This window comes from Oratosquilla oratoria, chromosome 8 (genome assembly GCF_046742065.1).
Source record: "Oratosquilla oratoria isolate Oo_2021 chromosome 8, ASM4674206v1, whole genome shotgun sequence".
Classification (NCBI taxonomy): Eukaryota; Metazoa; Arthropoda; class Malacostraca; order Stomatopoda; family Squillidae; genus Oratosquilla; species Oratosquilla oratoria.
Window position 1 is genome coordinate 52,057,534 of NC_134784.1, and position 27,703 is coordinate 52,085,236.

At 38.5% G+C, this 27,703-nt stretch overlaps 1 protein-coding gene across 2 annotated transcripts; it reads left to right on the plus strand.

Annotated features, from left to right (window-relative positions):
• The first annotated feature begins 22 nt into the window (after positions 1-22).
• Positions 23-27,703, plus strand: LOC143027717 (cysteine protease ATG4D-like). Of its 2 annotated transcripts, none has more exons than XM_076189190.1 (9): positions 23-133; positions 3,495-4,292; positions 4,984-5,082; positions 5,228-5,416; positions 18,857-19,061; positions 22,752-22,828; positions 25,634-26,251; positions 26,614-26,810; positions 27,213-27,703. In XM_076189190.1, the coding sequence occupies exons 2-9, from the start codon at positions 3,611-3,613 to the stop codon at positions 27,387-27,389; spliced, it is 2,244 nt and encodes a 747-aa protein (XP_076045305.1). In that variant the 5' UTR covers positions 23-133; positions 3,495-3,610; the 3' UTR covers positions 27,390-27,703. The 2 variants fall into 2 exon arrangements, with proteins under 2 accessions (XP_076045305.1, XP_076045306.1); XM_076189191.1 differs by having other exon boundaries at positions 57-120.

The window sequence follows — 27,703 nt, forward strand, 5'->3', positions numbered from 1 at the left end:
GCATGATAATAAGATTCCAATGTATTTTTTCATGCATTTCATACACTTCTTGCGAAATGTCAACAAAACCTCTTATTCAGAGGAATCATTTTCGTGCACCTAGCCTCAAGGCAGATTTAGGTAATAGCTTTAGGTGAGTAGTTAATACTAAATATTCATTAATAGTTAAGAATGTTCGTTATTAATGGTACGAACACAAGATTTAGTGTCGTACTTAGTAAACATATGTCTTCAGTAAATCCCTAGCCAACCTCAGCCTTGTCTTGAGTCAGAGTATAAGTCATGAACAGGAAGTTGTATACTTGTTGCGAAAACAAAAGTAAAAGTTTACGGTTTATTAGTTTCATTCATTTCGTCGTTTGTGAACGTTTGCCGGTATATAGTTTATACTCTTGCATATCATTAAACTGAAATAGATAGTTCCCAATTTGAAATAACAAACTTTAGCATACCCAGTTATCCTTTCCCTTACAACTGTAATTCAAGAATACACATTAAAATGGGGTAAAATCCCAGAATCACACAAACATGGATATTTAATGTGAAACTTATGTTATACATTAGCTCCTAACTTGATTTAACCTAACCTAACTTAACCTTATCATCACGTCATAAGAAAAAAGAGGGTAAACTTTTAGAAGTTCACACCTATGTAATATAGCAATAGAAAATTAAACAATAGATTTGTAAATTATAATACATCAATATAATGCACATTATTCTTGGCAGAAATCAATAATAGAAAAAAAAAATTAAAAGATATAAACAAAGAAATATAGCTGCTTTGACTACTTGAGATGCTATTTTTGTTTTAGCAGGGGTGGAGGTTGAAAAAATTAAAGTACCATAAATTTATCTATTCTAACCTAATCTAACCTACTTACCCACCTAACCTATCCTACCTAACCTAAGCCTAATATACCTACCTACCTAACCTACATACATAAACCAAAGGCTTTTTCCCCCGTACATGCGGGGTAACCAAAAAGGAAAAGGCATAGAAACCACTCCCACACATTCCATTTCCTATATATTCCACCCCTCTCCACCCTCCTCCCTCCCTCTTATTTTGGCACCTTCTGGATGATGGGTCATCCCTGCATCCTGTCCACTGCCCTGGGTCAGAAGTAATGTCACAAGACACAGCACATCCACAGCAAGGCCGTTTCATAAATTCGGCAACCCCCCCCCCCTCCATCCCCTCATGCAGAAAAGGAGAAGACGGGGAGAAATTCCTTCAGGAAGCATAAAAAATTTTCTCATACATACTTCCTCACCCCTCATCCCCCACCCACTCCCCCTCATGCATCACAGCATCATCCATATACAACCATTCTCCATTCACCCCTATCTTCTGTCCTCTCCCGTCCTTCCTCCACAGACATTCCTCTCTTTTGTTATGCCCTTTCACCCCATCCATCCATCTCATCCTAGGATGCCCCCTCATCTTCACTCCTTCCACACTTCTTTTACTAATCTTTCTTCACTCATTCTTTCCATGTGTCCAAACCATCCTAATACTCTTTCATCAACCCTATCTCCCAGTTCCCTTTCCACCCCTGTTCTCCTCCTCACCTCCTTATTTCTAACTCTATCCAGCCTAGTAACCCCTATCATACTTCTCAGACATTTCATCTCAAACACATTCAAACCCCTTCTCTCTTCCTCTCTCATGTTCCATGTTTCTGCCCCGTACAATGCTGTTGGCACAATCACTCCTTCATATATCCTCCTCTTAGCATCCATTCCCAGATGTCTTTTTCTCATTACACTTTTTAATCCACCAAGGCATTTACTCGCTTCTCTCAATCTACATTCTACCTCCACCCCCACTACTCTCTTTCCTGCCACATTCACACCCAAGTATCTAAAACCTACCTAACCTACATTTAGTAAAGTGGTACCTGTAATTCTAGTAGTCATCAGGTCATCGCCATTGTCTTCTCTGACCTCTGAATCTATCAAAACAAAGATGGCATCTAAAGGAGTTGACATAAATTTGTTTCTGCATAGCTTTATGCAACATTTTCTGATATTGATTTCTGCCAAGAAAAATATCTATTATATTGATGTTTTATAATTTACAAAATTAATATTTAATTTTCTAATGCTACTGCATAGGTGTGCACTATTAAAAAAAATACTGAAAATAGATCTTTTAAATGCAAAAAAGAAGTGAAAAATGTATTTGTGTGATATGGAATAGAATCTAAAAAAGGGCAAGCGTGTCACAATAGCTGATAGAGTAGCTAAGTAAGATGCACATAAGACATGAATATGTAAATTTTAGTAATAGTTTTTTTTTTTTTGCTTGTAAAATATGCAATTACCAATGGTAGTCTCAAATTAGACTATGGCACACCTTGACTTTTTTTTTCCACATTCTGTCAAGCATGGCTGCAGGTCTAAGTATTTTCTGGAAATAATAAAAAGAAAAAACACTTAGTTGCTGCTCCATCAAAGGCAGCAGCACAAAGTCATCAGTAATAGTAAATGTGGAATTAGGTTATAATTTGGTGCATTGAATAACCTAACCTAAACACTCACTCGAAATGATGCTCATTTGAACTGACACTCACTCAAGCTGATGCATGCTTGAACCAGTGCTCACTCAAATCAACTAGTTTCCATCCTTGGTGTTAAATGGTTCATATTTGAAGCACTTTAACGTAATATGAGAATAAAAAGTAAATATTGATAACATTTTCTAAATTGTTTAGATAATGTTAGGGAGGGAGGGGGTCTTCTCTGTAATGTTTCTTCACAAATTAGTTTTCAAGATTGTGAAATTTATTTTGCCATTAGTGTAGGAAGAATGGAGGAGCATATTGTACTTTTGGACAGAACTATAGATTTCTTTTAGTGTAGAACCCATACTTGCTTTGTAATTAGAGTACAGAAAGTAGCAGCTTGAATGCCAGAATACAAGAAGTAGCTTGTCAGCCAAGGAACTATGATAATCACTCCCACTGAGATATATAAAGTAAACTGTGTATTAGAACTGAAAAAAATATGGAAAGAAAATAATATAAGTGTGTAGTTCAAGTGTTTGTGAAGTGAGACATAACAGGCATGCAAAAATTGTAGTTTTCAAAGTGCATGGCCAAGAATCAAGATGGACAAAGATGAATCCCAGAGGGTGTAGAAATATTGAAATAAACACCATGTCAGGACAGAGCCTTTATTAGTACGACATTTCGCTTGTTACAGATTTACCCCATGGACTTCCTGCCCTTATCAAAAACAACAGATATTCATCCCCATGTGTAGATGAAGAGATGTGATACCAAAGTTAATTAGATTGGCATCCTTTTTATGAATAGAGATTGATCTCAAATCATAAAGGAATGCTTCATTATTCTGATTCATAAGGATACTGTGAAAGTCCTTGAAATATTTACTGGGCCTTTGTTTGTGATTTGGTTTTATATTAATGTATTTTTGGATCATCATAAGTAGGAAAAGTTAAGCTAATGTGTATTGTTTCTTTTCAGAGTGGCTGCATGAAAAATTCCCTATAACAAGGTGAAGACAAAGTTTGTGCAAGACACATGTTGATTCCTGGCCTGTGCCTTTCATGTATACACAGGAATATGACTGAATATAAGCCATGATTCCAGGTTTACACTCAGTTATAAAATCAAGCCACCGGTCTGAATTAAGAGGAAGTAATGCATCTAATACTTACAATGACTTCTTACCAAACTATGCACAGGCCACAGGCAATGTCTCATTGGCTGAAGAGTGCTTTGAGACACCGTTAAGACCTCGTGTGCAAACATCCACACTACCTCCTGTTGGGGAACGAAGTCAGGATGGAAGAAAAGACGTTCCCCTGTCTAAAGTTAAGCTCAGCAAGACCAGTACACCGCAATTGAATCAGTTTTACGTCCGTACTGGAGGGGGGATGAGCGTTTCTGTTCCAGAATTGTCCCTGGACGATTCTGAGCGCTCTAAAGAAGTGCCCCATTTTTCTGAAGCACATTTATATGACCATGCAGAAAATATGCATGGGTCCAAACAAGATCCTCCTCAGCCAAATCTAGCTCTGGAGCTTGTGGCTGGGAAGGGTCCCTCTTCACTTTCAGAAAGTGACAGTAAGTCTGTTTCAAATCCTAAACCAAGAAATCAACTTCCTTCTCAAACTCTGGCAAATACAGCTTCACTCTTTAAATGGTATCTTACTTCTGGCACGGAAAAGCAGCAGCAATCTAAAAGTGCTGGCTCCACACCAGAGGCTGAATTGTCTGTAAAAACACGAATGATGGGTATATGGAACAATGTCAGATATGGTAAGTGTAATTTAAGTTTGTTACATTTGAATTTAAGAGCCAAGTATTGTCATATGTTAAAGAATAGGCTGGCTAAATTATGTATATATGGATTAAATTGTGTCTGATTATTTTCTTCACATAATGAATATTGATGAGAATGAACTCTTTTTGACTGTCATCTTAAGTTTGCTGAGAATGGAAAAATCTAAGAACTGGTGTTTATAAAGTCTACATTCAAAATTTTTCTTTTTTTCATTCAATATATCAAAGGGCCTCTCCTTTTAATGGGTGCCTGAGTCAAAGGATACATCTGCTACATACATTTCAAAACCCATTTAATACCATTCCTATATCAGCACATATGAATACAGGGTCTCCCACCACACAGTTTAGGCTGAAGGCAATGCTGGTTTACTCCTGCTGCTTCATCATATGGCCCTTATCCTTATCCTTTCTCAAAATGACTTGCAGAGCAGATAAGATTCATCCCATCAGGCCATATCATCCTTTCATAATCTCCCTCCATTCACTCTTAACTTTTGCAATTTCTCTTCCCTGCTTCACAGACATTCTTGAAGGGAAGAAGTGCAAAAGAGATTGTGAATGTATGAAAGGATATTGTAGCCCAAAGGAATATTCTTCTCATCTGCAAGTTCTTTTATGCTATATATTATTGATAACTTTTATTTATTTTTTTTATTTTTTTTAGGATGGACAGTCAACCTCAAAACTAATTTTTCTCGTGACACTCCGGTGTACCTCATGGGTCGTGTGTATCATCGAGGACATGAAACTGATCCACAGCAAGGTAGATCTGGCTATTGGTATGACTAAATATAAATAATGAACCCCCTCCAGTGTTCTGATTTGTACATACATTTAAAGTTTATTGTGCTGAATAATAACCCATATATTGACTGCTATATAGTAAACAGTATTTTACCCTTTTACAGATCCAAGTCAAGTCTGTAGCATGGAAGGTTTTAAGAGAGACTTTTATAGTTTAGTGTGGTGTACGTATCGCAGGCAGTTCCCCATCCTGCAGGGTTCCTCGTTAACAACTGACTGTGGATGGGGCTGCATGCTGCGCTCAGGCCAAATGATGCTGGCCCATGCACTTACCCGGCACTTCCTATCAAGAGGTAAATAAAAAAATCATAATTGTTGGGGAGTTTTTTGACAAATAAATATGTGATTATACAGGGTGGAGACAAAACTTCAGTAACTGCCAAATACCATTTGTTATGGAATGCAGTCTTTTCAAAGTACACACATATACCAAAGACCTTTATTTCTTGTAAGATGGTACTTTCCCTGGGTAACCAAAGCTGCTCCCAGGGATCTGTGCAAGTTAGAAGAGGCTGGATGAATGCATACAATACAACACATTATGTAAGACTGCATTGTACACAATCTTGCATGCCAGCAACTCAATATATACTCTATAAAGGATTTGTGGGAAAACAGTTCCAACCATGTTGTTCTTCAGGGAGGGGAGAATGCTCAGCCATCCAGTCTAGGGATCAACAACAATAATTTCATGTAAGAGGGTCGTCTGAGTCAAAGCATACACACACTTCATACACATTAAAACCCATTTAATGCCATGCCCATTGCAACACTTAGTGGATGAAGGATCGACCATGGTCCCACTATACTACTTAGGTCAAGGACAATATAGTGAGACACATTGCTTCCACAACAGGAATTGATTGATCACCACTGGTTCATCGTATTAAGATTACCAACCCACCACCCACCTCATATGCTTAACCTCTTCCATATGATGATGCCTATGTAGGTGTCATGTGGTGCAATGGGTATACAAGGATGCCAGCATTGGTACATACATACATATACCAAAGGCTTTTTCCCCCTTACAAGGGAGGTAGCCAAAAAACAAAGGGATTAAAACCACTCCCACCCATTCCATCCCTAATACACTCTACTCCCCTCCCCCTCCACCCTCTACCCTCCCTCTTATCTTGGCACCTCCCTCTTATCTTGTCCGCTGCCCTGAGTCAGAAGCAGTGATTCAAGACACAGCACATCCACAGCAAGGCCACTTCATTGAATTGACGACCTCCCTCTCCATCCCCTCATGCAGAAAAGGAGAGGACGGGTAGGGAAAGCAAATAAGATTCTAGGACTGATTGCACGATCTTTTGATTTCAAAAGTCCATCACTCATTAACAAGCTATATAAATCGTTAGTTCGTCCACATTTGGAATGTGCTGTTTCCGTATAGTCACCGAATCTCATTAAAGACATTGACAGACTGGAAAAAGTACAACGGCGAGCCACAAAACTGATTCCAAATATCAAAAATAAATCATACGAAAATCGACTAAAACATATGAATCTGTTTTCCCTAAAAAAGCGTAGACTTAGAGGTGACTTGATACAGGTCTTTAAGATTTTAAAGGTAATTGACAACATCAAAAGTGACAAAATTTTCACATTGAATGAGAACCAGACGAGAAACAATGGTCTCAAACTGTCTGGAAATAGATTCAATTTGGAAGTAGGTAGAAACAACTTTGCCAACCATGTAGTTAATGAATGGAATAAACTTCCTACACAGGTAGTGCAATGTAGTTCAGTTCGAAGCTTTAAGAATCATTTAGATAAACACCTAAGCAAGATGCTGTAATGATTATAATTTATGTTATATTATTTGTTTTTGTTTTGTTATCATTTGTCTGTCTGATTTTCATTTATTATTAGCAGAGCTGGGACTACCGATTGACATTCGGTAGTCGGTAGATCAGTACTACCGGCGGTAGATTTCTGCTACTGATACCGATCATTTGGTATTTTGAAGAAACTACCGAATACCGCTACCGATTGCATGATTGGCAGTCAATCGGTATCGGTAGATTGAAAAAGCGAGCGCGGGACTTTTTTGTTAAGACTTAAGAGAAGACGACCCCGGCAAAATGAAACGGACAAGTTTCAACACGTTCGAGCACATCTATGGGAAGCAGTTAGCAGGAAATTCCAGGAATTACTTTGACGTCATCACGCTTAGCCAATCACCGGCCGTTCTGGGCGTTCTCAGCCAATCAGAGGCCGCCACGACCTAGCAGATTCTTGCTCCCGCCAAAAGTTTTGGCGGGAGCCCCACTTTCGTTTGGCCTGCCGACGTGAGTACACCTACGCTCTCGACCACGTGCTCAGCCTCATCGCCTAGTGTTTTAATCAAATGTTTAAAAGTTAATAAATAATGCCGTATTGTCTAGTTTGTTTAAATTTAACTTTTTTTCAGTTTGATGTTTATTTTTTGAGAGAGAAATTCATTTATGAAATAAGTTATGTATTTTTGAACTTAAATAAGGTATTAAAAGACTAATTTACTTCTATTCTTAAGTTAACCTAAATAAGAGAGAAATAACTTAAAAAGTGTGTTATGGGCCTTTAAAAGCATTTTTTATTATATATAGAGCTTTTTTAATCTACCGATACCGAATCTACCGAATACCGCCTTCAATCGGTAGATTTCTGAAAATCTACCGATACTGATTGGACACGGCTCGCTACCGACTACCGATACCGATTATCGGTAGATTTTTTCTACAGAATCCCACTGCTTCTGACCCAGGGCAGTGGGCAGGGTGCAGGGATGACCCGTCATCCAGGAGGTTCTCAGATGAGAGGAAGGGTGGGAGGGGTGTGGAGTGTATTTAGAGATGAAATGGGTGGGAGTGTTTTTATGCCTTTCCCTTTTTGGCTACCTCCCTTGGAAGGGGGAAAAAGCCTTGGTATATGTATGTATGTATATGTCAATTTATTATTATTTACTATTTACCTGTTTGTTTATTATTTAACTATACCTATGCATTTATTTATGTATTTCATTTGTTATTTACATTATTATAGTTTTTTTTTATTATTATTTTTTTATTATTGTGATTTTTTTCGCATCCGACCTAGATATGGACCAAAAGGTCTCCTGTCAGCATGCTCCACCTTTGTAATCCTTTGTAAATCCCTTTGGGCTGTGTCAGATTTTTCTCATACATCACCCCCCATCCCCCCATCCATTCCACCTCATGCATCACATCATCCATATACAACCATTCTCCATTCACCCCTGTCTTCTGTCCTCTCCCGTCCTTCCTCAACAGACATTCCCCTTCCCCAAAGCCCCTTTCACCCCATCTATCATCTATCCATCTCCCTCCACATCTGCCTTCCATAACTCTTTTCTTCACTCATTCTTTCCATGTGTCCAAACCATCTCAATACTCTTTCATCCACCCTATCTCCCAACTCCCTTACCACCCCCGTTCTCCTCCTCACCTCCTCATTTCTCACTCTATCCAGCCTAGTAACCCCCATCATACTTCTCAGACACCTCATCTCAAACACATTCAAACTCTTTCTCTCTTCCTCTCATATGTTCCATGTTTCTGCCTCATACAGGGCTGTTGGCACAATCACTCCTTCATACAATCTCCTCTTAGCATCCATTCCCAAATGTCTATTTTTCATTACACTTTTTAATCCACCAAGGCACTTACCTGCTTCTCTCAATCTACATTCTACCTCCACCTCCACTCCACCCTTTCCTGCCACATTCGCACCCAAGTATCTAAAACTATCCACTTCCTCCAGTCGCTCTCCCTTAATGCTCACTTTCCAGTCTGCTGCCTTTTTCACCCCTTGTACACTCTCATCACCTTACTTTTACCCACATTAATCTTCAACTTTCTTCTGTCACACGCTCTCCCAAACTCTGTCATTAACTTCCTCAATCCCTCCTCTGATCCTGCTACAAACGCAGTGTCGTCCGCAAACAACAGTTGGCTCACCTCCCACTTTTCTCCATTTTCTTTAACCATCTCTAATGCCGGACCCACCATCCTTGCATTTACCTCTTGCACCACCGTATCCATGTATAAGTTGAACAGCCAGGGCGACATAACTCATCCCTGATGAAGTCCCACCTTTACCTCAAACCACTCACTCTCTCCATTTCTAATCTTGACACATGCTCTACTCCTCTTGTAAAAACTCCTGACAGCTCCTAAAAGCTTTCCTCCTATCCCATGTATCTGCAAAACCTCCCATAGTGCTTTCATGTCTACCCTGTCATAAGCCTTTTCCAGATCTGTAAAAGACTAAAAAACATCCTTACCTTTTCCTATAGCTTTCTCACATATCTGTCTTACCACAAAAATCTGGTCTATGCAACCTCTACCTGTCCTAAATCCACACCATTCCTCACCAATTACTCCCTCTGTTCCTCTCCTAATCCTCTCATTCAAGATCCTCCCATAAACCTTCCCAACTACACTTAAGGGGGTTAACTCTCCTTTCGGTGATTCGCTCGATCGGATTATGCATTTCTGGTCCTCCCAACCTTATTTCTTTATGTAAGACAATGGAAATTTAACACAATGTGCAGAAAAATGGGATGCATCTGTGACAGAAATTTCATTGAAATCCATTAAGAAATTTTTACACAACAGACGATTTACTTGCAATTTTGAGTTATTTTTGAAATAACGTTTATTTTTCCAAAAGTATGAGGAGAATAATGATTTCCTTTGGTGTACAGTTAGTAGACATCCAGATGTACCTAAATTAGTATACTCGTAATTATAAGTGAAAAAGAAAGAAAGTCAGCCTTACAGCAAATTATAAAAAAAAAACAACATAAAATCACAACTTTAAAAAACTGTCAAAAATATATATCAAGTAGGTTAAGAATGAATTTACTAATATTGTTAGATATAAGTATCACAATCATTTTCCAACAAGAATGATCAAAATTGCTTATTTACACACGAAGTTATAGTTACTTTTGTGCGAAAAAACTAGTTTTGAGAAAATAGCATTTTTATGTTTATATATTCACTACTCCATACAAGTGCCTCCAAAGAGTATCAAATGCACATATCTACTTACATAATCCTTTGACCATTTCTGGGAAGTAAGCAGCAGATGTTCATTACATTTCTTTTGTACCCATGCCAGCTGAGAATCGTGACAATCCTAACCTTCCATATCCTTCACACAATGAATGGTACACATGCATTACAATCCCTTTGCTAAGGTGAGTATTCTTGCACTTCTCAGGTTCAGAATGGAGCAAAATACATAGGCAACTATCACATCTGACATATTTAGTTATGGAGTAGTGAATTTATAAACAAGAAATGTATAAAACAGGATAGCACGTGGAGAAATTACGCACGCATACGCTGAACCCTTTTTTGATCACACTGAGTGTGGTGACTGCTGCCTAACCTATCGTACAACAATATCAGAGTATAAAATTCTCAAAAACAACAACAAAAACGACAAAATACAAGGAAAACAAACCATAGCAAAGAAAGGGGCGTGGCTGACGGGCGGTCCTTTAAATCTCTGGCCCTTTAAACCCGCCATTACCTGAGAAGGGTGGCGTTATACGTCTGGAAACCAGTCCCGCAGTGTTCAGGGACACCACACCAGTCCACACACGAAGTTTGACAAAATCGAGTATTTTTCACCGAAATGAGAGTTAACCCCCTTAACAAGCTAATCCCTCTGAAATTACTACACTCACACTTATCCCCTTTTCCTTTGTAAAGTGGAACTATACAGGCACTCCTCCAGTCCTCTACCCTCTCTCCAACAAACATTAACCCCTTCCATACGGTGCCGCATACGTAGGCGGCATAAGGAGCAAGTGGATATGCGAGGCTGCCATATCGGCGTCTTGATTATATTTATTGTAGTTGCCCCTGCGTAATGACATACATTCTAAACTGTCTTCATCACATTTTCTATGGTTATCAAAATTCACGGGTGAAAGAAAGAACGATCGATATAAGCGGTGACTATATTTTATGATGCGAGTATTATTACGACACATCGTACGTCTGGCAGATAATGCTGCCCGCGAGATTTTGGCCCGGAGTGAAGAGGTTAAGTAACCTCACCAGCCAGTCCACCATCACTGTACCTCCATTTTTTTAGACATAGAGGTATGGAAGGCAGATGTGGAGGGAGTAAACATGAGGGGACATCCTAGGATGAGGTGGATGGATGGGGTGAAGGGGGCTTTGGGGAAGAGGGGAATGTCTGTTGAGGAAGGACGGGAGAGGACAGAAGACGGGTGAATGGAGAATGGTTGTATATGGATGATGTTGTGATGCATGAGGTGGAATAGGCGGGGGGATGGGGGGTGAGGTAGTATGTGTGAGCAAAATTTGACGCAGCCCAAAGGGATTTCTCCCCGTCTTCTCCTTTTATGCATGGGGAGACGGAGAGGGGGTGTCGCCGATTTAATGAAGCGGCCTTGCTGTGGATGTGCTGTGTCTGGCGACACTGCTTCTGACCCAGGGCAGTGGACAAGGTGCAGGGATGACCCGCCATCCAGGAGGTGCTAAGATAAGAGGGAGGGTGGAGGGGTGTGGAGTGTATTCAGGGATGGAATGGGTGGGAATGATTTTATGCCTTTTCCTTTTTGGCTACCTCCCTTGTAAGGGGGAAAAAGCCTTGGTATATGTATGTATGCATGGCATCCATCCAGACCAGGTGCCTTACCTACTCTCATCATCTTAACTGCCTTCACTTCATCCTTCCTTATTTCTCCTCCATTTTCCTCACTCATCATGGTCATTTTCTTAGCACTTCCCACTGCCACTATCTTTCCCTCCCTATCCTCCTTCACATTTAGCAACTCCCTAAAATATTCTGCCCATCTTCCTCTTACTGCCTTCTCTTCCATTATCATCTCTCCATCTGCACCTTTTACCCTTTCTTCTCTACTTGATTCACTTCCTCTTCCTCTCTTAATTTCTTTCCAAAACATCTTTTTATTACTTGCAAAATTTTCTGTCATACTCTTACCCCATTTCACATCTGCTCTCCTCTTTGCCTCCTTTACTTTGTGCTTTACTTCTCTTCTCTTTTCTCTGTACCTCTCATATGACTCCCTCATCCAATTTTGTAAAAAAAATCTGTGAAAGCTCACTTCTTCTCTTCTACAACCTTCTTTGTTTCCTCATCCCACCACTCACTACCCTTCCTTCTATTTCCTCCCATCCTTGTTCCACACACCATCTTTGCACACTTCGTGACTCCCTCCTTAAACCATCTCCATTCCTCCTCCAATCCTAGCTCTACTCTATCCTTCACTCCCTCCCACTCCTCTCTCAGCTTCTTCTTGTACTCTTTCTTTTCCTTCTCATTTAAAGAATTCACCCTAAGCACCTCCCTACCTTTTGTCTTTTTCCTCTTTCTCCATCTATCCTCCACTCTCAACTTGCCTTCCACCAAAAAATGATCTTATATTCCTCCACTCTCTCTCCTTAGAACAAAATGATAATATAAGACATGATATTGAAACTCAAAATGTGTCAAAAAGAAATAATCACGAGTTTCTTAAAACTATGTACTTTAATGCTCGTAGTATTAGGAACAAATTTCAAGAAATACAGGCGTATGTCAAAAGCGAAAATCTTGATATGATAGGAATAACTGAGACATGGTTAAATGGTACAGAGTTCGAAGCTGAATTTAATATTGCGGGATTTAAACACTTTCATCAGGATAGAAACCACAAGAAAGGTGGGGGTGTTCTATTGTACGTTAAAAACAATGTTCATGCTTGTGTTTTAGAGAAAGTGAAACAGGATGCATATGACAGTTTGTGGGTTGAGTTAACCCTAACAAATGGACAAAAAATGAATATAGGTGTAATATATAGGCCAAAGACATTATCATTAGCAGACGACAAACTGTTATTTCAAGAACTGTCTAGTTTCTGCAACCGGGATTTATTGATAATGGGTGATTTCAATTTTACTGACATTGATTGGATGACCCTTGAACATGGCCATATAGGTAGTTGCTTGATTGATTTTCTTGGTGACAATTACTTAATTCAGCATGTAAAAGAGCCCACAAGATATGGAAACTTGCTTGATTTATTGATCACTAGCTGCGAAAGCATGGTAACTGATGTAGAAGTCGGTGAATCTGTTGCAAATAGCGATCACAATTTAGTCAGATTCAAACTCCTAAACAATTTTAGAATAGATACTTGTGCTTCTAAAATACCCGATTTCAGTAAAGCTCAGTTCATAGAACTACGTCAGGAGCTTCAGCTTACAGATTGGGAGGCAAAATTAAACGAAAGGCCTGTAGATCAGATGTGGGAAATATTTCAAAATACGCTCACTAAGATGATTCAAACTTACATTCCTTTTAAGGGGGTACGCGACACCTGGGGGGGTGAATTTGGTCAAGATATGGCATTTTTCAAAACTGTGTTCAAAATGTTCGTATACCACTTAGAAATAAATCCCAACAAATAATTTTCCAGTCGCGCGCAATTTAAAGGTCCTGGGTGGGGTTTAAAGGGACAGATTTAAAGGCGCAACCCACACTACAGGGAGGCGTGCCACTTAGGACCTTCAGGCGCAGCGAATAACGTTGAAATTTGATTGAATTTACACTCGCCCAGTGTATCAACGGCCAATACGATTGTGGAGGGGAAGGGAGGAAGGTGGAGGGAGAATATTTCGCCAACTTTGTACGAAACTAAGCGTTAGTTCCCGGCTAGCTCTGAAAAGGGAAGTACGCATGTCTCATGAGCTCTCATTGCAATCTATTACTTTAGCTAGTACATATTACTCTTTAGTACAGTCATCATGGGTAGCAAAAAGAACAAAAGAACATCACAATGACAAAAAACAGCAGTTAAAGATGGCAAGCAGTCAAAGACGACTAAAGATCTCACCACCTCTCACTCCACCACCGCCCTCACCTGCACCTCTGTGACGGTGACAGAGGTAAAGGACAACATTAGACTAAACAATTCAAAGAGGAAGATTAAATCCAAAGAAGAAAGCAAGAGGAAAAAGATCAAGGCTATACAGGAAGAAGAAAGAAGAAGGGACATCATATGATGCTGGAGGGGGTGCCCTACCAACATAGATTGGCGAGGGGAATCTGATGAGGAAAGAGAAGGCGCCCACTACTGGAAAATAAACCTCTTTCCAATGATTTAGATACCCTGAAGACCCCCAGCAGAGAGGTTTCATATGAAGAAACCACCAAAGGTGCAAAAAAGCAAATTATATGATGTTGTCGTCTGTGCGTCGTCACTACTGTGACATACTTATACTTTAGTTTTTCAGTATTTAAAGTACTTATAATTAAAATATGTTGATAATTTTTACTGTACTTATTATATAATAAGAATTAAGCCATGAAAAAATCAGTCAAATTGGTGAAACTATAAGCAAGTTACAGATATATTCATATTTCAAGTTGCCATATCTCCGTTCGATATTTTTCTACTTTTTTTAATCATAAAAAATCTAATATACACCAGATTTAGATGAAACTTACAGGGAATATTACTTTTAGTAACTGCTAGGGCCGATCGTTTGAATATTTTGAATAGGATGAAAGAGTTCGGAGTAATAATGGAAACGAGCAAAAAAATTGTATTTTTCACGATTTTTGCCAGACATTAAAATTGAAATGCCTGTATGCAAAAGTATAAAGGAAATTGTTCAATTACTTAATGACCGGCCCTAGGTGTGCCTACTGACTAATCATAGCCAAAATATAAAACAAATTGGTCCACGTATTATGGTGCTGTGCACTTTTAAATGTCGCTACTGGTATACGTACATGTGTACATGTGTACATACATCATTCTGCTTCACCTAAAATGTAGGCAATATGGATACCTATTTACCTGAGAAGTTTCAGCTCTTTACTCTAAATATTTTAGAAAATGACCTCCAGGTGTCGCGTACCCCCTTAAGGACAGACGTCCCCCAAATCAGGCTCGCCCAAAGTGGCTCGACAAAGAAACTGAAAAAAGTATTGCTAAAAAGAGACAGGCTTATAAGAAATATAAGTGCTCGGGTGCATCTAATGACTATGAAAGTTATGTATCAATACAGAGAGATTTAAAAAAGACAATAAGAAAAAGAAAACGACAATACGAAATGAACATCGCTGATAAATCCAAAGAGAATCCCAAAGAATTCTATAGTTACATTAGAGATAAAAAGGTTGTTAGGAATCACATTGGTCCACTATTATCTGCTGACGGTCAACTTGAATATTCAAATGAAGGAAAGTGTAATATCTTAAACAATTATTTTAGCTCGGTATTTGTAAACGAAACACCTCAAAGTGAATTCCAAACTGAAACCTGTGAAAAGTCTGGGGTAAACTTACTACGGTAAATATAACAAAAGAAAAAATTAAAAGGTGTATAGACAAACTCAAAGTTAATAAAACACCAGGGCCTGACGGTTGGCATCCAAGAATCTTAAAGGAAATGAAAAATGAGATTGTTGTTCCATTAGAAATTATTTTCAAGAAATCCATCATATCCGGAGATGTCCCAAGAGAATGGAAGCTAGCTAACGTTACTCCCATATTCAAAAAAGGTGACAAAAAGAAACCAAATAACTATAGGCCTATGAGTTTGACTTCGATCGTAGGAAAAATAATGGAAACTATCATCAGAGATGCTATCGAATATCATTTAGAAAGTAACCGTTTGATAAATGATAGCCAGCATGGTTTCAGATGGAAACGTTCTTGCGTGACTAACTTACTCGAATTCTACAACACAGTTATCTCGAATTATGACAAAAGAAACAATATAGATTTAATATATCTAGACTTTGCAAAAGCTTTTGATACCGTCCCACACGAAAGACTACTTACTAAACTAGCTTTGCATGGAATAAGTGGTAGCCTATTAGGTTGGACTAGTAATTGGTTGAAAGGTCGAAAACAGAGAGTTGTTTTAAATGGAAAAACTTCTGGATGGAAAAGTGTTGCAAGTGGAGTTCCTCAGGGTTCCGTTCTTGGGCCACTTCTATTCATAGTATATATAAATGATATAGACCATGGACTAAAATCTACTGTTTCCAAATTTGCTGATGATACAAAACTGTGCGGAGTGGCAAATGATCACTCAAACCAATTAGATATTCAAGAAGATTTAGATCAATTACAGCAATGGTCTGAAAAGTGGCTAATGAAATTTAACACAAGTAAATGCAAGGTAATGCACATAGGTAAAAATAACAGTAAGTACGATTACAAGTTATTTGGAAATTCGTTAACAAAAGTGGATAGTGAAAAAGATCTCGGCGTAATTATCAGTAACGACCTCAAATCATCCAAGCAGTGTATTTCAGCCTCTGAGAAAGCAAATAAGATTCTGGGACTGATTGTGCGATCTTTTGATTTCAAAAGTCCATCACTCATTAACAAGCTATATAAATCGTTAGTTCGTCCACATTTGGAATATGCTGTTTCCGTATGGTCACCGAATCTCATTAAAGACATTGACAGATTGGAAAAAGTACAATGGCGAGCCACAAAACTGATTCCAAATATCAAAAATAAATCATACGAAAATCGACTTAAGCACATGAATCTGTTTTCCCTAAAAAAGCGTAGACTCAGAGGTGACTTGATACAGGTCTTTAAGATTTTAAAGGGAATTGACAACATCAAAAGTGACCAAATTTTCACATTGAATGAGAATCAGACAAGAAACAATGGTCTCAAACTGTCCGGAAATAGATTCAATTTGGAAGTAGGTAGAAACAACTTTGCCAACCGTGTAGTTAATGAATGGAATAAACTTCCTGCACAGGTAGTGCAATGTAGTTCAGTTCGAAGCTTTAAGAATCATTTAGATAAATACCTAAGTAAGATGCTGTAATGATTATAATTTATGTTATATTATTTGTTTTTGTTTTGTTATAATTTGTCTGTGATTTTCATTTATTATTAGTTATATGTCAATTTATAATCATTTACTATTTACCTTTTTGTTTGTTATTCAACTATACCTATGCATTTATTTATGCATTTTATTTGTTATTTTTACATTATTATAGTTTTAATTTATTATTAATATGATTTTTTTTTTTTTTTTTTTTTTTTTTTTTTTTTTTTTTTTTTTTTTTTTTTTTTTTTTTTTTTTTTTTTTTTTTTTTTTTTTTTTTTTTTTTTTTTTTTTTTTTTTGCATCCGACCTAGATATGGATCAAAAGGTCTCCTGTCGGCATGCTCCGCCTTTGTAATCCTTTGTAAAACTCTTCCTATTATACTCCTAACTACCACTACATAGTCCATTAACGCTCTATCTACCACCCCTCCATCCACCACCCTCCCCATGTGTACTTATGCTTGACTTTCTTCCTAAACACTGTATTTGCTATCATCAATTCTCTTTCTAGACACATCTCCACCATCAACTCTCCACCGCAATTCTTTCCTGGAACTCCACATTTCCCAACCACTCCGTCAATTGGTTTATTTCCTACCCTAGCATTAAGGTCTCCCAATACCATTATATTGACGTTCCTCCCTAATCCCTCTATGCACTCATTTAAATCTATCCAAAAAGCCTCCCTTTCTTCTACACTCTTCTCACTACCAGGCCCATATGCACTTACAAAACCCACATCCCCTTTCCCAGTTTCACCTTTATCCAGAGAGTGGGGGACTATCAGATCACTCCACTGCACGTTTACCTATCTCTTCACGTACTAGTAAAGCCACCCCTTTTCTCCCTCACCCTCTCTTCACTCCTGAGATCCTCCCAACTACACTCTCAAACTCACACTCTCCCCTCCCTCTCATCTTAGTTTCACTCAAAGCCAACACATCCATCTTTCATCTCACAAACATACTTCCTATCTCTTCCCTTTTACTCTCATTTGTACCACATCCATGCACATTGAAAGACCCAAACTTTAGGGTGCTGGTCAAAAAACTTCTAAACCCTCTTATGCCTTTACATTTTTTAGAAATGTCCCCTGTGGGGCTACAGGAGAAGGATGCCTGGTCCCAATCCACGTCCTGTTTTTCTTGCCTCTTATGATCCAAGTGGGAATACTTGGTGGCAGCATTCTTTTCCCCCCACCACAGGGTTAGGCAAAACAAGGAAATGAAATTCAGAGAAATGGTACAGGACAGCAACAAGGGGTTGGGGGACAGTAGCAGTATAATAAAAGTTTCACCATTTCTCTGTGAGCAGAGTCCTCCTCTATCACAGTCAAAATTATGTGTGGCTCTGGTCTGTAGAGCCACCCCATATAGACCCTAAAGTATCAACTGCATGCTACTTTGCCATAGCAACATGCAGCCAATACCCCAGACAGAGTGACCCCCGAATTCTGTGAACTGGTTTGATCATGTTTTCTGTGTTGATTATTACTCAGAGTGAAAGAGAATGAGTAATAAAGCTGTGACTTCATATTTTATAATGCAAGTAGTGTGATGCATTGTACATTAGGCATCCGATGCTGTGTGTGAGAATTTGGCTTGTATTGAAGAGGTTAAAAAAATTTACTGGGCAGATGAGAATATCCCATTAGGCAACATAATCCTTTCATCCATTAACAGTCTCCCTCCATTCACTCCCATCTTTTCCATGCACTACACCCTCAAGGAAATATGCTGATCACTTTTAATTTCTACATTCTCTCCCTCCCTTCCCTTCACCCACACTCACCTTTTCTTTTTAGATTTGAATTAAATATTTTATTACCCTTTTCCATATATTTATAAGATTGTGTATAATTTCAGATTGGAGACTTAATAAAATGTGTGCAAATGGCAGTGGCTGTGGTAGCTTAGGTGAGAAAATTCATCGGGCTATTGTCAAATGGTTTGGTGACCTCCCTTCAACGGAGTGCCCATTGTCTCTTCACAATTTGGTTAATTGTGGGCGAAAAATGGGAAAGAAGGCGGGAGACTGGTATGGTCCTGCTTCAGTGGCATACATCTTCAAGTGAGTAGAAACAATGTTAAATTTGGAACAGTATTAAGAGTTTCTCATGCAAAAACACACACACACACCAGTGAAAATTAGATTCAAGTCACAATCTCTAGTGAATGAGATAATCAATAAAACATGGAGGTTGGCTGACATTGACAAGCTTAAAAATGTTTGGATAAGGAGAAATATGATGGTGGAAGAGAGAGCAGATGGAAATGGAGAAAACAGTTTTACTGGAGGGTGGTGGACCAGAAGCTGAGGCAGTGGTGTCTGAAAATGGTATTAAAAGAAAAAGTCACTGTAAGGAGCTTGAAGATTGTGTGTACAAATGTCAATGGCTTAATATCAGTATAAGTAAATAGTTATATATTAGAGGAGGTAAGAACCTGATATATTATTTTTGGATCAAATTAGAAATAAAAATTTATATTTGTTTAGGTGATGAGATGTATGACACATGGAAAAGGGAAAGAAAGAATAGAAAGAAGCTTCTCACCCATCAAACTTGTATCCGATCCATCACTATAATCACTCCTTGTACATCTCATAACCATACTTTTAATTACTCTCAATTTTTTTCATTTACACATTCCTTCAAACTTTATCACCAACTACTTCAATCTCCCCTTGAATTCAACTGCAGACAACTGGCTTATCTCTCACTTCCCTCCACTGTCACTCACCAACTGCAAACATGTGCACGGCACTCATATTTACTTCCCTCACCACTCTAACCATATATATATATATATATATATATATATATATATATATATATATATATATATATATATATATATATATATATATATATATATATGGATGTACATGTTCTTAGAGGAGAGAGTGGGGGACTATCAGATAATTTTTTGGTGGAACGTAAGTTGAGAGTGGAGGACAGATTGAGAAGGAGGAAAAGGACAGAAGGTAGGGAGGTGCTTAGGGTAAATTGCTTAAATGAGAAAGAAAAGGAGGAGTGCAAGAAACTGAGAGAAAAGTGGGAGGGAGTGAAGGATAGAGTAGAACTAGAAGGGGAGGAGGAGGAATGGGGATGTTTCAAGGTGTGCAAGGATGGTGTGTGGAACAAAAAGAATGGGAGGAAAAAAGGAAGGGTAGTGAGTGGTTGGATGATGAATTGAAGAAAGTTGTAGAAAAAAGAAACAAGCATTCACAGATTGATTGCAAAATAGGACAAGAAAATCATATTGAGAAGTACAAAGGAAAGAAAAGAGAAGTAAAGCATAAGATAAAGGAGGCAAAGAGGAGAGCAGATGTGAAATGGGGTAAGGGTATGACAGAATTTTTTTATATATATATAGAAAAGGCTTTTTCCATCTTACACGGGGGGTAGCCAAAAAGACAAAGGCATAGAAACCACTCCCATCCATTCCATTCCCCACATATTCCACTCCCCTCCACCCTCCTCCCTCCCTTGTATCTTGGCACCTTCTGGATGACGGGTCATCCTTGCATCCTGTCCACTGCCCTGGGTCAGAAGCAGTGTTGCAAGACACAGCACATCCACAGCAAGGCCTCTTCATAAATTCGGCAACCCCCCCCCCTCCATCCCCTCATACAGAAAAGGAGAAGATGGGGAGAAATCCCTTCGGGCTGCGTCAAACTTTTAAAGTAATATTTTTAAATTGTTAAAGTAATAAAAAGATGTTTTGGAAGGAAATTAAGAGAGGAAGAAGAGACAAATCAAGTAGAGAAGAAAGGGTGAAAGGTGCAAATGGAGAGATGATAATGGAAGAGAAAGATGGGCAGAGTATTTTAAGGAGTTGTTAGATGTGAAGGAGGATAGGGAGGGAAAGGTAGTTGCAGTGGAAGGAGCTAAGAAAATGACCGTGATGAATGAGGAAAATGGAGGAGAAATAAGAAAAGATGAAGTGAAAGAAGTTATCAAGATGATGAGAGCAGGAAAGGCAGCTGGGTTAGATGGGTGTCATGCGGAGTGTCTATAAAAAGGATGTACTGTAGTGATGGACTGGCTGGTGCAGTTGTATAATGTTTGTCTAAAAGAGAGTAGAGTATCAGAGGACTGGAGGAATGCCTGTATAGTTCCACTTTACAAGGGAAAAGGGGACAAGTGTGAGTGTAGTAGTTTCAAAGGGATCAGTTTGTTGAATTTAGTTAGGAAGGCTTATGGGAGGGTTTTGATTGAGAGGATTAGGAGATGAACAGAACAGAAGGAGTAATTGGTGAGGAGCAGTGTGGATTTAGGAAAGGTAGGGGTTGCATGGATCAGATATTTGTGGTAAGGCAGATATGTGAGAAAGCTTTAGGAAAAGGAAAAGATGTCTTCTGGACCTTTATGGATGTGAGAAAAGCTTTGACAGGGTAGTCAGAAAAGTACTGTGGGAGGTATTGCAGATATATGAGATAGGAGGAAAGCTGTTAAGAGTAGTCAAGAGTTTTTACAAGAGTAGTAGTATCCTGTATTAGAATTAGAAATGGAGAGAGCGATTGGTTTGAGGTAAAGGTGAAACTTTGCCAGCAATGTGTCTTGTCACCCTGTGGGATGTATTGCAGATATATGAAATAGGAGGAAAGCTGTTAAGAGTAGTCAAGAGTTTTTACAAGAGTAGTAGTATCCTGTATTAGAATTAGAAATAGAGAGAGCGATTGGTTTGAGGTAAAGGTGAAACTTTGCCAGCAATGTGTCATGTCACCCTGGCTGTTCAATTTATACATGGATGAGGTGGTGCAGCAGGTAAATGCAACGGTAATGGGCCAGGGATTGGAGATGGTTAAAGAAAATGGAGAAAAATTGGAAATAACCCAGTTGTTGTTTGCTGACAACACTGCTTATGGCTGGATCAGAGGAAGGATTAAGGGAGTTAGTGACAGAGTTTGGGAAGGTGTACGAAAGAAGGAAGTTGAAAATGAATGTGGGTAAATGTAAGGTGATGAGATGTACAAGGGGAAAGGATGGCAGCAAATTGGAAGTGAGTATTAAGGGGAGAGGCTGAAGGAAGTGGATAGTTTTAGATACTTGTGCAAATGTGACAGGAAAAGGAGGAGTGGAGGTGGAGGTAGTATGTAAATTGAGAGAAGCAAGTAAATGCCTTGGATTTAAAAGTGTAATGAGGAATAGACATTTGGGAATGGATGCTAAGAGGAGATTGTATGAAGGAGTGATTGTGCTGACAGCACTGTATGGGGTAGAAACATGGAATATAAGAGAGGAAGAATTTAAATGTGTTTGAGATGAAATGCCTGAGAAGTATGGTAGGGGTTACTAGGCTGGATAGAGTGAGAAACAAGGTAATAGTGAATGTATATATATATATATATATATGTGTGTGTGTGTGTATGTATGTATGTATGTATAGCAAACAACAATGATGACATCACACAACTCTGACACAGCCCCTACTTCACCTCAGACCTCACTCTCTCCATTCCCAACCCTAACATGTGCTCTTCTATTCATGTAAGAACTTTTGACCTCCATTAATAGATTCCATTTATCCCATGTATCTGTAATATACTCCATAACACCTTGGTGTCAACCCTGTCATATGCCTTCTCAAAATCTGTGGAAACCCAAAAGACATCTTTACCCATTATGAAAAACTTCATATATCTGTTTTACATAACACACTATTATAAATAGCTATAGAAGCTATAAAAAGTAAGAAAAGGTTACTTTATATATTTATATGTATATTCATAATAATTTCTTTTTCCCCAATTCAGGGAGGCAATTGCTAATGGATCTCAGAACACGTTGGATTTAAGGCGATTATGTGTATATGTTGCCCAGGATTGTGCAGGTTGGTGATACCTGAAGAGTAGATACATCCCATACCCTTGTTCTTCCCCTTCTACATACAGTTAGCTTATTCTTCATATTAGTTTGTTCTTACAGTTTTTATTCACTGTTGTTATGGCATAGTAATCATCCTCTCTTTTTTTTGGCAGACGTAGGCAGTGTCACGATATTATTTATAGCTAGCCACCCCTGATCACTATTTAGAATGTTAGCTTTATCCATAGTTTTTAGACCCAAGTCTGAATTCATGGTTTTCTTGTGCACCATGAACATGACAACTACATTTTTGTCCTTTCTTTATGAGTAGTTTTTCATCTTTTCTTATGTGAATTTATTTATGCAGTTTGTGTGTTTACCCAATTATATTGACTTTATAATGAGAAAGAAATATGCTTGTGGGATCCTACCTTTTTGTCCCCATTGATCAGATTTAGCTTTATTTATTTATTTTTTATTTATTTATTTTTTCCAAACCAAGCAAGAGTGGTGCATGGGAGTGGAATGGTTGAATGTCTTTGACTTGGATACCTCCCTTTTAAGGAGGAAGAAGCTCTTGTTATATAGATTGTTTTCCCCGAATGGGGAAAGACTAGCAAAGAGTGTGGAAAGCTGATGTAGATGGACTGGGCTCAAGAGGAAGACCAAGACTAGGATGAAAGGATGAATAGATAAATTGAAAGGAGCTTTGTATGCATGTGGTATGTCTATTGAGGAGGGAAGAAAAAATGCAAAGGGTTGGAGTGTGTGAAGGGATGAAGTGATGTTCAAAGATGAGTGGATGAGGAGGAGGGTGGTCATATGGTGAAGCAGTGTATAAAATACCTGAAAGAGGGAGGAAATTTGGTTGCCATTTAGTATTTATTCTGTTTATTTATTTTATTTATTTATTTATTTATTATTATTTTTAATTTATTCTTATTTTTTTATTTATTAATTTTATTTATTTATTTTTTATTTATTTTTTATTATTATTATTATTATTATTATTATTATTATTAGGATGGTTTGGACACATGGAAAGAATGAGTGAAGAAAGACAAGTAAAAGAGGTATTTAAGGAAGATTTGGAGGGATTGAACATGAGGGGTCGCCGATTAAATGAAGCGGCCTTGCTGTGGATGTGCTGTGTCCTGCGACACTGCTTCTGACCCAGGGCGGTGGGCAGGGTGCAGGGATGACCCGTCATCCAGGAGGTGCTCAGATGAGAGGAAGGGTGGGAGGGGTGTGGAGTGTATTTAGGGATGAAATGGGTGGGAGTGTTTTTATGCCTTTCCCTTTCTGGCTACCTCCCTTGGAAGGGGGAAAAAGCCTTGGTATATGTATGTATGTATGTATTATTATTATTATTATTATTTTATTTTATTTTATTTTATTTTTTTTTTTTTGAGAGAGAGAGAGAGAGAGAGAGAAATTGATGTGCTACATGAGAGTTGGATGGATTGTGCATACCTGGATTTGGGAAAAGGCATTTGAAAAGGTGCAACACAAAAAATTGATAAAGAAGTTAGAAAATGTAAGAGGCCTTAACCCCTTCCATACGGTGCTGCCTACGTAGGCGGCATGGGGAGCAAGTGGATACATGAGGATGCCATATCGGCATCTTGATTATATTTATTGTAGTTGTCCCTGCGTAACTGACATACTCTCTAAACTGGCTTCATCACATTTTCTATGGTTATCAAAATTCACGGGTGAAAGAGAGAACGATCAATATAAGCGGTGACTATTTTTTATGATGCGAGTATTATGACGCAACATCGTACGTCTGGCAGCTAATGCTGCCCGCGAGATTTTGGCCCGGAGTGAAGTGGTTAAAGGGATACTGAAATTGGCAAAAGACTTTTTCAGCGATAGATGTATAAGAAGAATAGTGAGAGATGAAAAATTGGATTGGAGAGAAATGAAGTGATTAGTGGAGTGCCACAGGGCTCAGTTGTGGCACCTGTAGTATTAATAGTAATTATTTCCACAAGTTTTTCTTATTGGAGAACCTACAGTTACTGGTGACAGTTTTAGGGCCTTCCCACAGATCTCCCTGGGAAGACATTTTGGACTGTTGTTTGTGTTGTGTTGGTGTGAGACTGTTTCTTTGTTACTGACTGAAAGTAATAAGAGGGGAGCACTTGTTGGATGTCAGGTCCCTGTGTGGTGTAAGAAGCAGTTGAAGTTTATAGAGATCTTGGGGCCAGTCCAAAGATTGGGTTTTAGCCCTGCAGGTATGAAAAATATTAGAATACAATGGGCATTGACCAAAATGGTCAACAGCACAGCTGACAGAATATTTAAGGAAAGAGAAAAAAAAAATAGATTCTGTTCTCATTAGAAAAAAAGAGAAAAAGTTTACATGATTACTGTCAATGAAGGGAGTTGATGAACAGAGAGTTTTTAGTTTGGGATGGCAAAGTGACATGAAGTTGTGGGGTAATTCAATGCCTAAAAAAAGTTGTTGAAGAATATCAAATAGTTTTCAATAAAAGAAAAGTTTTATGAAGACAGATAGGACCCAGTGAGCATAGCTGTTTTCCTAATCATAACAATCAAGTAAGTCAAATTGGCTAAATAGACACACAAACATCTTTTTAAGTTGTCGCCTTTTTTCTCTGCAAGGTTTTTCATGTATTTTTTGGTCATGTGATTTATATTCTATAATTTTTTTCCATCTCTGCTTTTATTTTCATAGATCTCAGATAAATAGCTTGCCAAATGCATACTTTACACAGTTAACTTGTTATATGTCCCTGGATATGTATGTATATATACACACACTCAAAGAAATATATATATTTAATTTTGGTTCATCTTACAGTTTACATCCAGGATGTACTGGATATGTGCTGCACCAACAGTTGTTTGTGCAATGTGGGTACCCTCAGTAGCTATAGCAGGACATGGCAGTCAAGAAGACAAAAGAGGGAGAACTTCTCTCAATATTCTATGGAGTCTGAAAACAATTTTTCTATGTTGAATGATTATTATAGTGAACCCAGTGAACCCGGTAAGGAACCCGTATCTAGTCAAATCATTGGTGATATCAAGGGAGGAACCGTAAACTCTGGTAGTGTAGTTAACGAAGTGATGAGGAAAGAAGACCCTAGTGTAGGAGGAGAAAGAGGACCCCAGAGTCAGGGCAGTGTGGCAGGAAGGCCATCAGTTAAACCAAGAACCTCAGGGGAACAGAAACCTGCTGGCACCACCAGTGCCGTCTCCCAAGCGAAGCAGGTCAATGCACCTGGTCTAACAGAAAAAGTCTGTTCAGAGTGTGAAGGTTGGAAATCTGTCATCGTTCTTGTTCCTGTCCGTCTGGGTGGGGAAGGACTGAATCCCATGTATGAGGAATGTGTTCGTTCTCTCATGACCTTTGACCTTTGCATTGGCATCATTGGTGGAAGGCCCAAACACTCGTTGTACTTTGTAGGATTTCAAGGTGAGTACATATTAGGAGCAAATGTATGATGAAGTTCTCATTTTTGAGTACATTGTTATTCATTTAAATTCCCAATTAATTTTGTTCTCTCCCAACCATGAGTTATATTCATGTGAAACAATAATGACATTGAGAAAAAAAAGCAAGATAATAACTTGATTTCACTGTTATACAGTATGGTCAATCCTCAAGGTATTGGAGTTAGCTTTTTTACTAGACACAACTTAGATATGTCCATTACAATGAGAGAGGGGTAACTGAATTATTGATTTTTTTTTTTTTTTTTTTTTTTCTTCTTCTTCTTCTTCTTCTTCTTCTTCTTCTTCTTCTTCTTATTGTTTTCATCGCTGTTTTGGGTACAGAGGACCACCTTATTCACCTAGACCCACACCTGTGTCAAGATGCTGCAGAGGTTCTAACTCCAGACTTTCCACTCCACTCATATCATTGCACCTCCCCTCGTAAGATGTCCCTCTCACGAATGGACCCATCGGCTACTATAGGATTTTATTGTCATAGGCGTGAGGACTTCTACAGACTGATGGAAGAATTACCAAAGGTAAGGTGACCATTTAATGTAAATTAATGCATACCTGTATAGCAGATCCTGTTTTAAATGTGGTCTTTGAATTGACATCACTTAAGCCTGTCTGCTGCCTTTCAGTCAGCCATTACCTGTGAAGGGCTGTGGTTAGGTATGGGTGGGGAACAAACACCCTCACCCCTTTCACTTCTTTCTGGTGAAAGCATTTGAACATTGCACCTTGTCACTTTCCAAGTAATACTACCAGAGGACAGAGAGGGAGGGTCACCGATTAAATGAAGCAACCTTGCTGTGGATGTGCTGTGTCTTGCTGCATTCCTTCTGACCCAGTACAGTGGGCAAGATGCAGAGATGACTCATCATCCAGGTGGAGCCAAGAATGTATATTGATGCATATGTTCCTGATGTTTATTACAGCACTTGACACCATCACAGCCTGGCTGTGAATATCCCATCTTTGAATTTTTGGATGGCCGGAGTGAAGATATTAATGCTTGGAGCCGGCAAGTGACTCAGGAGGACCTTGTGGCAGCGTCTTTACCCCAGCATGCACAACTCCTCCCTCAAGACTCGCAAGAATTTGTTATCCTTTAAGGGTTTGTCTCAGTCAGACTAGAGATCTTAATACTTGTTAACATTGTAGGTAAGAAGGTAAGACCGTGCTTCATGGAAGGAATCAGGGAGATTGTGAATAAGGATATAGAGATAGGAACATTAAAACAGAGAATATAGTAAGGTTTTTAAAGAGCAGCCTACCATGTTCTTTTATTTTCTCTATGAAGGATCTGGTAATAGAAGAATTAGGACAGTTTTATTTATGCTGCTTTATATTATATTATATTGATGTATGAAATTATTGTGCTTGTACAAATAAGATACTGGGAAATAAATTAATATAAATTTTGTCA

Bases quoted from the DNA above. Each gene is read 5' to 3' on its own strand.
- LOC143027717 (XM_076189190.1), top strand. From the start codon at position 3,611: ATGATTCCAGGTTTACACTCAGTTATAAAATCAAGCCACCGGTCTGAA. The intron at 4,293-4,983 runs GTAAGTGTAATT...TATTTTTTTTAG, and splicing joins ATGGAACAATGTCAGATATG to GATGGACAGTCAACCTCAAA. The intron at 22,829-25,633 runs GTTGGTGATACC...TTCATCTTACAG, and splicing joins TGTTGCCCAGGATTGTGCAG to TTTACATCCAGGATGTACTG.